Source organism: Plecotus auritus (genome assembly GCF_963455305.1).
Source record: "Plecotus auritus genome assembly, chromosome: 8".
Classification (NCBI taxonomy): Eukaryota; Metazoa; Chordata; class Mammalia; order Chiroptera; family Vespertilionidae; genus Plecotus; species Plecotus auritus.
The window spans coordinates 162,752,815-162,771,116 of NC_137782.1; the positions used below are offsets into that span (position 1 = coordinate 162,752,815).

General features: G+C 40.9%; 1 protein-coding gene across 2 annotated transcripts in view; it reads right to left on the reverse strand.

The window, feature by feature from the left end:
- Positions 1-18,302, reverse strand: part of BABAM2 (BRISC and BRCA1 A complex member 2) — a 353,761-nt gene that overhangs the window by 153,262 nt on the left and 182,197 nt on the right. For both annotated transcript variants that reach the window (XM_080685108.1, XM_080685109.1), the window contains exon 7: positions 17,081-17,190. In XM_080685108.1, coding sequence (XP_080541234.1) covers positions 17,081-17,190 — 110 coding nt within the window. The remainder of the gene's footprint in view (positions 1-17,080; positions 17,191-18,302) is intronic.

The following is an 18,302-nucleotide window of genomic DNA, read 5'->3' on the forward strand; positions in this document are numbered from 1 at the left end:
AACAGACGCTCAACGCAGGAGATGCTGTGATGAGCACTGGCCATTTACAGAGAAATGGCACCGCAGACCTGGAGCCCACAAAGCAACACTCAGCTTCCCCAAAGTGGGACACAGGCCCCACCATCACCCTAAAGTGACAGCCCACCAAATTGCAGCCGACGCTGCAGAGACCCCATGGCGCAAAATGTGGCCCACAACCCAGCCCAGTCCGGAAATGGTTGCTGTGGGTGCCGGGTAATGATGTCACATAGCAATGTCTGGCTTCCTCTCCCTAGTGACTAGCCTCCTTGGAGTTTCTTCAGCCCAGGAACACAACTTGCTTTATAGCCAGGTGGAAACATTTTACACTTTAACCAAATGTCTGTGAAGTGTTTTCCCGTGCCTCATCTAATTTGATTCTCACAGAAGTCCTGGAGTAGTTACATAGGAGACTTGGTGGAATCCTTCCTATTTTCATTAGCCGGAAAACAGAGATTTAGAAAGCTTAGAAACTTGACCTGACTGAAAAAAAGTAAGAAATGATGGACCTTGAAAATGACTTCAGGTTTTCTCACTGTGCAGAATATAGTCAAACACTGCTGCAGTTAAATATTTCACCCTTTATTCTCCCTGCGTGATCTACAATAATAATCTGCTTCATGTTGATATTTACTGCTGTGTTGCTGATAATTACCTGAAAGAGAAGTTGGTGTGCTTCACTGGGCTGGAAAAAGTTAAGCTACATCAGAAAGCAGGTCTAATTAAGCAAGTTTATCTATATAAATATATATATATATATATATATATATATATATATATATATATATATATATGAAGCTCTCGCTGGTGCCAATCACATGCGTGTTTTTTGATCTGTCATTGTCAATGGTGAATTTGGTTGACACTTCTATTATAGAGAAAGGGCAAATAGTGATATTAAAATATTTCTTCTAATTAATTTCCTTTCAATGAGCACAAATTTGTGCACCAGGCCACTAGTATAAACATAAAGTTAAATTATTGTTACTAAGCCAGCATACAAAGACAAGCAATAAATAAAATCATGAAGCCCTGAAGGGTGATGAAAAGACAGGAGGATAGAAACCATCACCTATGCCTGGCCGGCATGGCTCAGTGGTTGAGCGTCAACCTAAAAACTTGGAGGTCACAGTTCAATTCCTGGTCAGGGCATATGCCTACGCTGCAGGCTTGATCCCCAGTATGGGGCATACAGGAGGCCAGCCATCAATGATTATCTCTAATCATTGATGTTTCTATCTCTCTCTCTCTCTCCCTTCCTCTCTGAAATCAATAAAAATATATTTAATTTTAAAAAACACCACCTAACCAGGAGGACACCAAGAGAAGATTCCAAGGACCCATTGCAGGAGGGCTCAGCACTCTGTACCCAGAGCTCAGCCGGCTACCATGCCAAGGGATAGGGCACGTGACAAACAGACACAATAAACTTTTAAGTTATACTCTGCCTAACTTCAAGAAAGACTATAAAAACACAACAATAATGCTGTTACCGTTCCTGTCTCTGAACAGTACACTGGGCCTAGTGTTCTCTCAGTTCCTTAACACAAGAACCTCCTAGATCGTGGGGTAATGAGCTTTTGTGGACTGTGCCCACATCCAGTTTCAGCTGGGTGGCTTTCTCTGAGTGACACAGGGTCCACACAGACTCCAGAGATAATCCTTTATTGCAAGGACACTGGCATCTGCTCTGCGCTCACTCTAGCTCCCCTTCTGGCTCTGGGATGTCGAGTGGTTTCATGGGCAGGAGGGGCAAGATGCTCTGCACTGTTTCAAATACCAATTCAGAGCTGAGCGGCAGCTCGGCTGTTGTTTGCCCTGCACTATACTTTGTATAGAGAAGATGCCTGGGCATCGGGGTCTCTTGGTATATGGACTTCTGCTGGGTGAACTGAGCCTGCCCATCTGCCAGGGCTGAATCACGGCTGGCTCCCTGCCATCCCCCAGCACGGCAGGCTGCACAACCAACAGCCACTGCAGAAAAAGGAAAAGGCCTGGTTCTGTCCCTCCAAATGTAATACATATCCGGCAGGCACTATGACTTGATGGAATCCTTCAGTACCTCCAGTTTCCTTGGAAACCTGACTATGTACTGAATGGTTTCCATGGCAAAACATATCCCAGAGTCCAAACAATCAACATACACGTACAATTTGAAATGTAACTTATTAGTGGGGAGCTGCCCACACTTGAAAAAACTAGTAAGCTTACAAAACAGTCCTGATAACTTATTGTGGCACCAAAGCAGATGTCTTGGTGAAGCCTGATTCAAGAGGCACCGCCATCAGGGAAGGGCCAGCGAAAGGAAGAGTCATACCTACAGTGTGCCAGCCTGAGTCACATTAGTTTCCACATGTCCTAGACACAAGATTCTGATCTGAAATAGGCCAGACAACCACAGACTATGAGGAAGGCACTTCCGGGATTCCTAGAAATCTCTTCAAAGAATAGGAATAAGATTCTCAAACAACCTAACAAGGTGTTCGGTTTGTAATCTGGAACGCAAAGGAAAAGCAGTTATTACTTTCTTCCCCAAATGGGGTGATAGCACCCCATCAGGTGGCATATGGAAATGTAGGGGGACATAGTAAGTGGTTTCGATTACTGAGGGGTCTTCATACAGCAGACAGGAAGGAGCAAGGATGCTAAGTGCCCTGTATTGCACAGGACAGTACCACACAGCAAAATGAGGATGAAATGTGTCACATTACCAGAAGAATTTTCTAATGGGAACAATGATCGATTTTTTATGAATTTCTTGACATTTTTCTTTTCTTCTTTAAAAACAAAAGGTAAAAAGGGAGGGGGTAAAAATATCTAAGTAATATTTTTTTAAAGTTCTTAATCTATTTAATAAGGGTGTTAATCACAGAGATATGAACTCAAGCACAGGTTCCCGAACCCACTCCCAGACCTTAGATTCAGAATGTGTCTGTGGCCTTAGGAATTCAGTTTTAACCACCCCAAGCTCACACTGATGCAGATGTTCTGAGGACCACACTCTGAAGCAGAGCACCGTTCTCAGTGATCTGTGCACCCGCTTCCACCTCCCTCCCCCCCACACCTTCCCTCTCCACGTAAGAGCAAAGGCTTTGGAAGATAGTGGATCTGGGTTTGAAACCCATTGCTGCCACATACTCATTGTTGACCTTTGGCAGTTAACCCTTCTGTGCCTTGACATCCCCATGTGTAACTGAGAGTCAGTGGTTTCTGTTGTGCAGATTGAATACAATAGCATTTGTAAAGTGTGCCCTTGACCAGAATTGAACCCAGGACCCTTCAGTCCATGGGCCGATGCTTTCTTCACTGAGCCAAATCAGCTAGGGCTCATTTATTTTACATTTGTTCCTTTTCTTCAACTTAGAAATATTTCCATGTGAGTACAGAGAAATTACCTAGTTCTTGACTGCTTCATTTTATGCCGAAGTATTTTGTAATTTCCCTACTAATGACTATTTCAGTTATTTCTACCATTTGGACTCTTAACACTAAATTCTCCACTTACTGAGACTAAACAGGGCCAACTGAGTTTCTCTGTATTTTTAAGAAAGAGTTTGTAAAAAGTAGATGGACAGTTAGTCATTGGTGAATAACCGTAACAGAGTGGAAATCGTAACCAAAATAAATAATATCTACAAATAAATATTTTGAAGGATTTCTTTATTGTATAAACAGAAAAATCTAAAATTTAAAAATAATAATATACTCTATTATCTGTTTTTAAGGAATCATATATGATATTATAGTTAATGAATCCTTAAAAGCTTTCAAGATAATTTTCTTTGGCTTTAACACACATATTAGATTGGTTACGTTAAATTCTGACAAAGCTGAAGTTAGGAAAACATACTAGGTCAGAAGAGAACATGAAAGTGTTATCACCCTTTGGTCATAAACTCCTTTTCTCAGAGAAACATGGCTATAAAAATCTGTTCCAGGATGAAAACTTGGCACAACACGACCCAATCTTACATCATACTTTTTAAAGATTGGGGTAGAATAGGGAGGCAGGGAGGGATTACAAAGTGGGAGGGGAAAGTTCTTGCTTGAAAGGGGGGAGGAGGGAAGTGAAATTAATTTTCCACTCATGTATAACTTCTTCAACTTAATGGTTTGGTTTAGCTGAAATTTGGCAAGATAGCAGGTTTTAATCTTTTTCAAGAATGGCCTCCCTGTTGTTGAAGCTGTCTACACAAGATAATGTTCATCAACAGGATGTTCATTCCCTGTTATGGTCCTATTTAGAATATTAGGTTAACTCATCATTTGTTTCTTTTAAACTAAAGGCTTCTCCATTCATTAAGCTCATAATGCTGCTAGTGAAAGAGAGAGTTCTACATTTTAACAAGTATAGAAAAACTCCAATATACTTACTAGCCCTGTATTATAGGAATCGAAATTAGACATACCAGAATCAAACTGCATGCTCTTTAATGAAAGTTCACACAGTAAAATCTGACAACACTGGTGTTAGGCCTTTCCTCCAACAACAGTGGAAGGGTTCCACTTTACCCATAGAGAGCCTTAGTCATGACCTCCTTACACCAAACACCTGCAATCAAGAGCCACGCCATTACTTTGGGATAAATAATTACTTTCTCAAACCATGCTGTGGACATAACAAACCATATACTTTTTTAGGGAGAAGATGAGGTAGAACAACTTTATTTTTAAAACCCAACTGACGTATCTGCCTATCCACAACCACACTCTGCTCTGAAAAGGAAGTAAAAGATATTATATTTATGTACCAGACCAATTCACGGGTCACTGTGTAGACAGAAACACACTGAGAAACATGAAAAACTAATGGCACATCTGAGCGCCAGGAGCCGGGAAAAGGAAGTGCGTGCTGTGAAGCACAGGAGCTTCTCGGGGGTCAAGGCCCAAGCACCAGAAGAAAGCTCCGCAGTGTTAGTTTCAACACCCGGGTCCCTCTCTCTCTGGAGTTTCTCTGCGCCCCCAGGAGCTAAGTTAAGAAACCTGCGTGTTTGTATTGTGCAGAGAGGAGGCAGAGTGGCCGAGCTCTTCATGGGCCTGTCTTTCCACCATGAGACAAAACAAGGTCAAACTGCTTCCTAACATAGCAATTACGTTAGCTATTTTGAGAGCAAAAAGGTTAAAATGTGGTCTTATTTAAGCAAATATCAATAAATATAAACAACAGAATTCTTGGGAAAATGGTCATTCATCATACATCCCTTGTAACAAGTGTTCCCAATCTGTTGGCTTCACGGCACTATGGGGCCTTAGACTTGATATAACAGGTTTACTGATTTATTAGACACCAAGCATCTGAAGCCTGAATAAATGTGTGATATCACATGTATAAAATATGTAAATGCATGTGTACACATACATGTGCACATCTAAATGTGTATATATATGTATATATACACATATCCAAATATGTACAGCACATAAAAGTGTATATATTTATCTATTTTTCAAATATATATATTTGAAATGAACATAAATTCATTTAAAAGGCATTTGATTCATCATTTATTTTTTTGTTAATCCTTACCCGAGGATATTTTTCCATTGATTTTTAGAGAGTGGAAGGGAGAGGGAGAGACAGAGAGAAACATGAATGTGAGAGAGACACATCGATTGATTGCCTCCTGCATGAGCCCTGACCAGGGCCAGGGAACCTGCAACCAAGGTATGTGCCCTTGACCAGATATGAACCCGGGACCCTTCAGTCTGAGGCCAACGCTCTATCCACTGAGGCAAACTGGCTAGGGCTGATTCATCAATTATTAACACGAAATGTTAAAACATATCACTTCTGTTTTGGTCTGTGAAAGGTTTTTTAAATTTATTTTTACCACAGTAAAATACACTCTTTGTGCTGTGCACTTCTAAGGGTTTTGACAAGTGTGTGAAGCTGTGTAGCCACCACCACAGTCATGATGATACAGAACAGTTGCATCATCCTAAAAAGTTCCCTGTGCTGCCTTTTTGTGGTCAAACCCCCGCTTCCACCCTCATGTAAAAGGTTCTGACATTAAAGACAGGTCCTCACACTTGAAAGGAGCTGGGAGTAACTGCTTATAGTGCTGACAACCATCTTTTCCATAAATTTATGCCCCACTTTTACACACTAGCTTCACTTCTACCCAGTGTTTGACAAAAAGGATTAAAGGGGGAGATACCTGAATCTATAGGAAAGGAGGAAATAAAGACTTGGAGGAGTTCAGACTTCAAGATGGTATGAAGAAAAACAAATGACAAAACTTGATAATAAGCTAGATATAAGTCGTTTAAAATAATAAATATGCCTGGGAGATACAAGGAAAAGCTCCGAGTTGGATAAAGCTGACAAGTGATCATTTATGAGGAACGATAATGAACTTTGTTTTGAAGCAAGACAAAGAGGAGGTCAGATTTGTTTTAGAAAGTCCGCTCTGCCTGCAGTGTGGCAACTAGCTAGAAGTGGGGAGAGAATGGATGCAGAGACTGGCTAGCCTATTTCTTTTTTTTTTTTTTTTTTTAATATATTTTTTTTTATTGATATTTTACAGAGAGGAAGGGAGAGGGATAGAGAGCCAGAAACATCGATGAGAGAGAAACATCGACCAGCTGCCTCCTGCACACCCCCTACTGGGGATATGCCCGCAACCAAGGTACGTGCCCTTGACCGGAATCGAACCCGGGACCCTTCAGTCCGCAGGCCGACGCTCTATCCACTGAGCCAAACCGGTTTCGGCTGGCTAGCCTATTTCAATGGTCCAGCAGAGCGATGACAGCATCTCAGTCATCTCAAAGAAGAGAGGTTTCTAAAAACCACAGAGGAAGAACAGAAAGAGTCTCACCAGCTACACAGCAGAATGTCACTGGAGTGCCATTTGGAGCCCATCTACGATCTCAGGCACTCCCTGTAGGAAAGTGGATCAAGATAGTGCAGCATCTCGCAGCACGGCTCACGAGGTATCTACAGTCCTCCTCCCACAAAGCACCTACAAATGGTGGGCAAGCAATGTCAAACAAATATCACTACACTTCTAAAAACAAAGAAAATACCTATCCCTGGTTCTACCAGCTGTGGTTCAGGTGTCTGGGATACACGGTATACTGGTGAGGGAGGGAGGCTGTGAGTGTGGTGGGCACTGAGGCTCCTCAGACAGGTCTGTGTAACGTGAATTTTTCTTGTCTGCCCAATAAAGAGGCACTTAGAGAGTTAAGCAAGGGAATAACATGGATCAAGCTCTGCTTTCCAAAGATTAATCTGACAAAGAATAAGATACATGGAGGCTTGAAACAGGGTTAGGGGAAAGGGTGAGGAGATGGATCTGAGACACCTTGGAGGCAGATTCAACTGGCCGCTGTTTGAATAGGATGCCCAGGTTTCATGGCTGCAGTCCTTGGGGTGATAAAGTCATCAATAAAATAAAAGAACCTTGGAGAGGAGCCGATTTGGGGGAAGAGAGGGTGGGCAGTGTTGCATGGTAATTTGCACTATATATATTGAATTTGAAGCCTCAGTGGTTATTCCAGCATGAGATAGTACAGAAGGCTAAAAATGCAGGACCGAAATCTAGAACAAGGATCCTTAAATGCGGTTTAATGAATTGGCTTCAGGGGAGGGTGTGTTACAAAACTGTATATAAAATTTTTATGTCTGTACATTCTTCTTGGGGTAAACACGTGTCTCTCATCACAATTTCAAAGAGGTCTGTCTCGAATTTCTATTCCTTTAAACATAATGTGTCAATCTGGGGTACACTTAATCTTTGGTGTTCTGCAGTCTCAGATGATGTGTCTAGGTGTCAACTGCTTTTTATTTAGCCTTTCTGAGATTCACTGTACTTCCTGTTTCTGATGACTGGTACCTTCCATCAGTTCTGGAACATTCTAGGCCATTTTCTCTTGCACTTTATTTCTCTGCTCCCACCTATAACAGAGCCTAATGTTTTTGTTAACTAGCACTCTTCATTTCAGACCTTCCATTGAGAAATATTTTCCTACTTGTGGATAAACATAAATGAATACTGGCTGCATAAAACAGTAATGCTCAGTGTTCACAGTTTGGCTGCTGAGATACGGTGTTGCACTGAAAATCATGAATTTCTCATCTTCCTTACAGAAAAACTGCACAAATCCCTTAGATGTTTAGCAGGAAGGTGCTAGGCCTGACTTCTAAAATGAAAACACGCCTTTTTAAGCTAATCATTACGCTGTAGAGAGTAGCGTTTAAGAGAAACAAGGCACAGAGCTGCCCACAGACACAAAATAAATCTAAAAGCTGAAGGCTCAGACAAGTTTAAGAAACACGTACCAGTGAGATGTGAGTTATCACAGACATATATACGTCTTTCTAAATGTATATTTTCTACCTAAAAAGAAAGCAGGATAAAAAACATCAACATATCACTAGCTTAGGCGGCTGGGGAGGTGGAAGTTCTATACCAGAATGTCTCCAAAAATATGGTATTTGGGGGCTGATTGATTTTTTTTTCCCTCAACTAAATTCCATTCTGGTTCTTTTTTGTAATGTTTCAAAGTGCAGGCTGAGCTCTTAATCTTTTGGGAGGCACAGGCAAGACAAAACGCCAAACGCACTAATGAAAACTTGCTGAACTTACTTTTCAGAATTCCACTCCAAGTCACGAAGAACCCCTTTGGCACTGCTCCCAGACTAGTAAAACGAACATGTCAAGTCCCGGGAGGCTAATACAGCTCGCTCCACTAAACCCAATACACATCTTCTCCTGACAGCTGGTTGTCTCAGCATACTCAGAAGTGTATATTTATCAAGGGGGGGACCCTCCGGGACACAATATTTATTATAAGATTATCTCAGAGACTCAAGTAAATATGAGTGAGGCTAAATTAAGTCATGTTGACTATGATGTTCTATTACTTAAATTCTAACACAAAATCACTCCAGGAGATCTAGGGTCTCATTTCTTGAGACAACTGATGTAGGTTAAAAAAAAAAAAAAAGGCAAGAACTATCTTTTTCTTTAAATCTATCTGCGTTTAGCTATGTAACTTTTCTAATTATTCTAAAAAATCGTTGAGCATCTAAAATGAAAAATTTCCATCCTGTTCAGATGTTGAATTCAGTATTAAATGTAAATAAAATCACAAAATATTGAATTTGTTTATTGTTTTAAAAATTATATTTTATCCTATTTATCTGGATTTAATATCTATAATCTCATTCATTCTAAGTAGCACTATTTTCATTTGAGGCTTCCCCCACCCTTTCCCTAGGCTCTTCACTCACGTTTCAGTTTATCCTGCCTTTGTGGATTTCAGGCTGCCCAAATGTTCTAAGTGACCATGTCTGTGGGATAAAGGGAGGGAAAGGAAGGCTGGAGAGGCCACAACAGGAGTAGATGAGAGGTCATATGAGGTCAAGATCCTATTTACCACCTCCAGGATTCAGCTGATAAGCCACACCTCTGAAATAAAGCTCCATGTCTCAGCAACAACCAGGGGTCCATATGGAAACAAGCCTGCTGCCAGCCACAAGGCATAGCAATAAGGAAGGGCTCTGGAGACCACCTGCCTTTGCGGGCACAGGACCCAACAGGTTCAAAGCTTTCTGCCACACTGGGGAGTCCAATCAGTGGGGGCTGTGGCTGAGCTCAGGCAGGGCTGGCTTGGGGAGAGATGGGCTGTGGCTCACCAGCCCTCAGCTGATGGAAACAGTGGCCCACCCTAAGGAGCCCAGGGAAACAATATGACAACAGACACAGACACGGGAGGGGAAAGTCAGTCTTGCTAGGGAGGCAGGCTGCAGTGGTCAGGAAAGGTTCTATGGAGGAGGTAGGACTGAGACGATCCAAGAGGACAGACAGAGTTCTGACAGATCCTATGGGAGAGGAAAATAAATTCAATGTTCTAGAAGGTATGGAAGTGAAAAAAAACATAAGGTGTGTTTACAGGAAATCACGAAAAACCTCAGTGTGGCTGAACAACAGGAAACATACAGAACCCAGAATGGAGTGGAAAGGTCGGTTAGGACTGTGACAGAAAATACTTTGAATGCCAGATTGAGAGATGTGCGCCAATTCAGCTGGTGATGGGAGGCGCTGATGATTCTAAGCAAGGAAAGGCCGTGACATGACCAGGACCTACTGCAGGAAGATAGTGACAGTGTGTGCCGAATACACTAAACTAGGAACAAGAGACAAAAGGCCATCAGGAGACATGGCCACTGAACTAGGGAATAACAAGAATGAGAGATATTGTGGAGAGAGGATTTCTAGTACAAAAGGACAGGTGGGCTGATGCCTTTGAGATGTGGCACCTGGGCACCTAGGAAAATGAGAGGGTCATAGAAAACAGGCTGTGAAGAAGAAAAATTCGTTTATGGGAGAAATGATGAGTTTGGCTTCAGACAGTGAACTTGCAGTGTCACCTGAACACACAGACAGACCTATCTATCAGGCAGCTAAAAAAGCAGATCTGCAAAATGGGAAAACAGGATTCAAAATGGGGACTTGGGGTCATCCACAAAGAAGTAAGGCCACAAAAGGGCTCCAGGGATGGAATCATGGGAAATATAATTTTGTATAACTTAAGAGGTTGAAAAAGGAAGTAGAGGCAGCAAAGGAGACCAGAAAAGGTCTAAGAATTCAAAGTCACCAGGTGTACCGGTTTATAATACGGATTTTTTTCAATAGATGGAGTTGCACATATGTTGATATATATGCGATTTGATATGTATGCTATTTTGTTGTATTGACAAGTTTCAGAACTTCATATGTCAAATTTTCTGAAGGTGTTAACATCATAGATATTTTTACACTTAAATGTGTCAAATTTCGTGCCAGAAAAAGAGCATTTGCGGGAAGTTTTAATTCATTGCTTTATTTTGAAGGAAAGTGCTGCTGAAAGTTATTGTATACTTCGGGAAGCTTATGGTGAACATGCTCCATCTCAAGATACTTGTGAACGCTGGTTTAAATGCTTTAAAAGTGACAATTTCTAGATGAAAGACAAAGAATGTCCAGGACAACCAAAAAAGTTTGAAGACCAACAATTACAAACATTATTGGATGAAGATGCATGTCAAACTCAAAAACAACTTGCAGAAAGATTAAACGTTGCTCAGCAAACAATTTCCGATCATTTACAAGCAATGGGAAAGATTTTAAAGGAAGGGAAATGGGTGCCACATCAACTGAACGAAAGACAAATAGAAAACTGAAAACTCATCAGTAAAATGTTGCTTCCACAGCACGAAAGAAAGTCTTTTTTGCATCGAATTGTGACTGGCGATGAAAAGTGGATTTAGTTTAAGAATCTCAAATGCACAAAATCATAGGTTGATCCAGGTCAACCATCAACATCAACTGCAAGGCCAAATCACTTTGGAAAGAAGACAATGCTCTGAGTTTGGTGGGATCAGGAAGGTGTGGTGTATTATGAGCTTCTAAAACCAGGTGAAACTGTTAATACTGATCGCTACCAACAACAAATAATCAATTTGAACCATGCTTTGATCATAAAACCACCAGAATGTTCCAGAAGACACAGCAAAGTAATTTTGCTTCATGATGATGCACCATCACACACTTCAAAACCAGTTAAAGGCACGTTAAAAGATCTTGCCTGGGAAGTATTAACCCACCCGCTGTATTCACCAGACCTTGCTCCTTCAGATTACCACTTGTTATGATAGATGTCATACCCACTTTCTGAGCAGCACTTCAAAATGTACGAAGAAGTGGAAAATTGGGTCTCTGAATGGTTTGCCTCAAAACAAGAAAAGTTCTATTGGGACGGTATCCACCAGTTACCTGAAAGATGGGGAAATATGTAGCTAGCAATGGACATTACTTTGAATAAAGCACTTTTCATGTTTCTCTTGAAATTATAGTGTTTTCTTTGATTACAAAATCCACATTATTAACCCGTACACCTGGTACAGAGGAAAAAAGATGTGCTATGAAACACGTGCTAGGAATACGATGAGGATCAGATGGAGCAGTAAGGTGAAAGGCAGTGTGGACATTTTAAAGTACTAAACAAATGCATTTTTATTGTGGTTACAGTAGTGCATGCTCAACCTCTAGAAAAGTCACATTACATTGGAAGAGCCAGACTTTCCAAGTTCTTCTGAAGTCCCCTTTCCACCAACCAAATGGAAATATGATCTCCTCCTCCCTTGAACCTTACAGTCAGTCCTTAGCGACTCTTTTCTCAGGCAGTTATGTAATTCCTGTTGTACTCACTGAGTATCGCCCATGTGCCAAACACCACAGAGGGACAGTGAGGACTCCCCCTCGGCATAGATGATACTGACATTTAAGATTTACCCCCCTTTACAGAAGAGGCTCAAAAAGGTTAAGTATCTGAGTGAGACTGCCAGCCAATAAGGGGAGGAACAGCAGGCTTCCAATGCCAAGTCTCACTATGCCTTTTCTCCTAAAACGCAAGCTGGAACTTGCCATACTGTTCGTATTCCCTCACTCTACCATCAGCACGGCAAGGGCCCAGCGCGCCGAATGCATCGTGCTGCCCTCTGACACACCCAGCAAAGGCCTTTTCTCACTCTGGTTGGTGCTGTGTTTTGTTGCCCGAAAGGATGAGTGCACAGATTTGCAGGCCCATGGGCCTCGCTCATGATGCGTGTTTGTGGGCTTGGAAGACTGGAGTACTTATTTCCAAGGAGGACTGTAACTTCACAGAAAGTTCTAAAAACAAATGCTGTACTTGTGAAAGACGCCACCTGGCCTGCCTCAGGGGCTGAAGTCCTCTTTTTATGCACCGAGTGGGAGAAGCACAGGGAGTGCGGAGCTGCTTTTCTTCAAACCACTCCCACAGCCCGGCTCACGCCAGGAAAAGGCCTACACCGTCCGGGGAAGAGCGCTGTGCAGCCCAACGAACCTCTGGTGTCCCTGGTGGGGCTGCCAATAGTCTGGGGAGGAGGATGTGCTTAGTGCCAGCTCTGATGACGTAACCTCACAATTCCAGCTTTTCTGCCCAGAAGAAAAAGGCAACTGGTTTGGGAACTAGATTCTCCCCCTCCTCTAATATTCAACCAATGTCAGTTTTGCATAATTGACCACTATGTGTTGTTTCCATACCTCACTGTTTTTTAGAAAAATGAATAGCCCTAGCCGGTTTGGCTCAGTGGATAGAGCATTGGCCTGCAGCCTGAAGGGTCCCAAGTTCGATTCCAGTCAAGGGCACATGCGAGGGTTGCAGGCTCATCCCCAGAAGGGGGTGTGCAGGAGGCAGCCGATCAATGATTCTCTCTCATCATTGATGTTTCTATCTCTTTCTCCCTCTCCCATCCTCTCCGAAATCAATAAAAAGATTTTTTTTAAAAAAATGAATAGTAACTAATTCAACAGACAGATTTGGGTCCTTTGGAAAACGAATGTCTAGAGCCTGGAACATGTGTATGTCATGAATGTCCCTGTGTGCGAGCAGGAAGTCCTCAGAAGCATTTACTTTGCAAGCCGCATACAGGCCCAGTGGGAGACCAGGAAACAACACGCATTAAACACCATGAAGGCGTGCAGCCACGTGCTCCAGCGCTGCCAGAAATACCAGACAAGGATCCAGGACCCGGGGAAGCAGACTTCTGAAGTGGGACTGCATTTCAGGGCTTCAAGAAGAATAACGCACTGCGGACTTTCCTGCCCAATGTCTCTGACAGATGTTCTAATTTGGAGATTTTTGGTATCCATGTCCCTAGAAATCTTTAGGGTACAACAAATTGATCCCTTTCCCTACATGTGAAGGCAAAAATCCAAAATAGCCTTTTCCTATTTCTGAGACTAGTTAATGTGAGTATAATATCCTTGCCCACTGCATGGGCAAAACAGGACAGAGATTAGCCAGACTGAAATGGGGTATCTCCCAGGATCAAGATATCTTTCCATGCCCACGGAGAACAGATGGTGAGAATGCAAATCTTCACTTGTCAATTTTTACCTAATATCGGATCAGGCCATTGGTCTCACTTTGGCCTCAGCCTGTCAAATCCACTGCACGGGGCTTAGGACTTCCTAGAAAGAGACACAGCAGAAGCCAAAAAGAGAGCAAGCCTCAGCTAGGGCAAGCGTCTGGCATCAGCTTTGGGAGGGTCCACATGGGATGCTTTTCCTGTGCCTCTTGAAGGAACTCTCCAAGGCTGAGTCTAAATCAATGCTTGGATAGCTAAGAGTTGACAGGATAGTATGAAACACAAAAAATAAATGAAAGCTTAGCACAGTATCAAAGGCAGTTACCAACCCTCTTCACTTAGTTCTTAACCTTGCTTATGACCTTTGCCTTACTGAAATGGCATTACTTCTGTTCTGTACTATGACCTCTGCAAGAGGGAACCAAAGATATTAATAACTAGCAAATATGTAAGCCCTTAGAAAGTCATGCCATAATTTGACCACTTTCCATTTTAACCTTTCTCTAAAACCTCATTTGTACAACTTCTACTTAAGGGTGTAAAAACTTCCGGTAGTGTTTTGTTGTTTTTGTTGTTGTTTTTGTTTTGTTTTTGTTATTACAAATACAGTTCTACTGTGTGAATTTTTACTAACCAGGAATAATGTAGGAACTCTCAGGGCAGCATTTTCAAATTTTCTTGTGAGAATTACTTACCAATCTAGAATACTGCCAATCAGGCTACTAAAGGAGCAAAAAGACTTGTTCCTTACCCTTGAGTAGCTTGCAATTTAGTAGAAGATGAAAAAAATGCACATCACTAACTAAATCTATGGGGAGCAGATGATAACAGTGATGCAAATTCAGTATTATAAGTGTTCAGGGAAAGGCTAGACTAGTTAATTGTGTTCATGGAAAACCATTGGTAGAGATGGCATTTAAATAAGGCCTTTGAAAATGTGTAACTTCAAGGGCATTTTAGAGAAGGGCATTTTACGGGGCTGTAATGGCTTTAGCAAAAGGACGGAAGCAAGAGAGTACAGGGGAATTAAGGAAACTTCAAGGGAGAGAGCCTGGATGCAGGACAGGCCACAGGAGGGAAAGGAAGAAACCGATCTGGAAAGGTACTCGGTGGCCAGTTCTTTACCTAACATGGATGTGGAGGGGAATGTAGGAAACCAGATTTTAGAAGTAGGAAGTAACTTCTAAAATGTACCCTACATTAATAATTTTTCACAGCACATCTTAAATTTTTAGAGGGAGAAGTATTTTATTATTCCATTTGCAAACTAGATGGAATAACTTCAAAGAAAAATACTGTGGGAGCTGGGAAAATTGTTTCTCAGAGCTGGCAAATTCTTGACTGCAGCTTCAGTAACATATTCTTCTTACCAACCTCCTGAGATTGTCCCATTAATGTCTCTCTTTCCGCATCCCCAAAATACCTTCTTAACTCGTAGGCATACTAAGTGGCTACTCTGCAACTAGTACTTGCTCACTTATTTATCCATTCTCTCTTTTTCTGCTCCACTTGTCCTGGGGCTAACCACTCACTCATTCATTCTTGTCCTATGAACTGTATCAATCATAATAACATTAATAGCTACTACTTGCTATAATGCCAGGTCCTGAAATTAATTAATGCTTTATCAACAGTATTTAATATAATTCTCAAAACAGCACTATGAAACAGGTATTATTATCCCTGTTTTACGGATGAGAAAACAACTTCAAAGATGTTAAATACTTTGCCAACTGGTAAGTGCAGAACTGGGTTTAAGCCAGATGTGCTTGTTACAGAACCTTACTTGTTACCACTTCACCATACTGCCTCCAACGCACTTTGACCTCTTACTGAAATGGCATTACTTCTGTTCTGTGCTCTTATTGATATGGGTTAGTATTTTAACTTAAAAATTAAAATATTGCCCTAGCTGGTTTGGCTCAGTGGATAGAGCATCGGCCTGTGGACTGAAGGGTCCCGGGTTCGATTCCGGTCAAGGGCATGTACCTTGGTTGTGGGCACATCCCCAGTGGGAGGTGTGCAGGAGGCAGCTGATCAATGTTTCTCTCTTATCGATGTTTCTAACTTTCTATCCCTCTCCCTTCCTCTCTGTAAAAAAGCAACAAAATATATTTTTTAAAAAATAATAAAAAAAATAAAATATTCATGGAGTGCCTGCTACTATAAACTCCTGTCCTAGGTGCTGTCAGGGTATGTAAGTAAGAGAGCATGTCTATAGATTATTGATGCTCATAATCTTCCATATTTGAGTATAAACAGTGTGTAAGATGGTATGTCCACGATTCATGAACTAGAGTAACTAAGGTCAGAGGGAGTGAAAATGGCTTCGTATATGAATGTTGAATGGTGACCACATATCACAGACAGAAACCGGCCAACCCTGACTGTGACTTTCAAAGAATTTTAATTATACACTTCAATCAGAGTCTGTAAAAACTCTTTGCTGATGAAAAATCTGTCCTGTCAAAAGTTTGCAAGCAAATCTGGTTACAATCTATTTTCAATGAACTTCAGGTTCCTTTGAAGTCAAATAAGCTACTAAAGCATTTTAGCCAACAATAGCACTCTGTGAAGCTAGTCCCTGTAAAATTTATTACTGATGAGTCAACTTATTGTGTTAAAATAAATGTGATATCAAACTACTTGTACCATGTAGCCATAATGTTGTATAAAATTATACAGAGCTATTTAGACACAGAAAAATAATTCAAACATGTCATTTTTTAAGCTATCTGCTTTTACCGTAATACTGCCTTTACTAACTTCTGAATAAGCTTTTGCTTAATATTTTCAGGAGACTAGTTACATTTTTACAAATAACTATAATACTTACAAATACATAAGAAACTGGGTGGGATGATCTGCAGTCCCCTCTAAGCTGTAACCATGCAGGCCCAGGGAGCATTTGGGGGGAGTCACAAGTTCAGATTCTGTCTGCCTACTCATCTCTCTCTGCAAAGGTACAGTGTTCACATCACAACCAAGACTCAAAGACTGCAGTGGCAAATACTCACTGCATTTACTCTGCAATCGAAACTCCTAATCCAATTCATTTTAAGAAAACAAAAGCCAATAAAGAAAAATCCTTTTAAGAGTTCAAGAGTGGCAAAATAATTAGCAAGACACATTTAGTTCACAAGGAGAAGCACCAGCCTACAGAAAATTAATGACACTGAGACTTACTGTTCAATTCGGGGTGACAGGTACAGCTTGGGGTACACCTGAGTGGCTTCAGTATCCTCAAAACTGACAGAAAGGAGGGCCACATCTTCTCCAGGGTCTTCATTTACATCCTTAAACAGAAAGTGAAAAACAGTGTCATCAGCACCTGCTCTCGTAACATCTTTTTAGTGGTGAGCTCACAACCCACTGTCGCTTAGGCTATGAGGCTTGAGTTACCTGGATTTGAATGTAGCAGCTCTGTACATCCTTTGCCACATACCTGGCCACTCCTATAGGGTGGTGGCTTCCAAACTTTCTGACCAAAGCCTACCATGGTGAGAAAAAGACCCTCACCTATCTACTTGTTCCCACATTCCAATAGGGGAAATGTGAATCTGATGATAACAAAGAATTAGACAAAAATATAGTTAACAAAATACAGTAAACATACAAATACATTGCTGACAATATGTACAATGGCTCATAATTTATATATGTATAAATGGCTTCTAATTTACTTTTTATAGAAAGAATATGAGTTAAAAATAAGATTTATATCGTAAGACAACAACAAAACTTAATTACCCAGTAATATTATTATACCTACCTTGATAGTATGTTGCAAGTTATATAAATAGAAAAAATTACCAAGAAACATATCACTTTGAAGTGTGCCACCATATAAGCAAATGGCATTACATATTAATATACATGTACTTTAGCAAAATGATCATGGATGGTCCATATATGAACCTTATGACATACATATCTTAAGTTTAGTTATAAGAGTATTATAAGACAAAAACACTGTTGATCTAAGTATGTATTAAGAAACACTGAGAAGTTAACCAAATAACTAACAATAAATTAAACTGATAATGATAAAGCTAAAATGTAATTTACTATTAAAAAGCAAGAATGGCAGCAATCAAATATCATAACCAACTCAAGCTAACACTGATGATACACTGAAGTGTCCTGAATCAAAACTGTGAGATCTACAACTGTGTGTATGCTTTACAGTTACTGCCAAGCACCAAGTGTCTGCCAGACTTCTGAACAGAATACTGAATTAGGATAAATTATTGTAGCATGTGATATTAATTTGTGAATACCAAACTTAGTAACCCTTAATAATTTATTTTTCGTGGGTAGTGGCTCCAAATCAAATATAAATTTTAAAAAAACTTAATAGAGTGTACATCTTTCACCCACCGTGACTAATAAGAACTTACCTGGATTA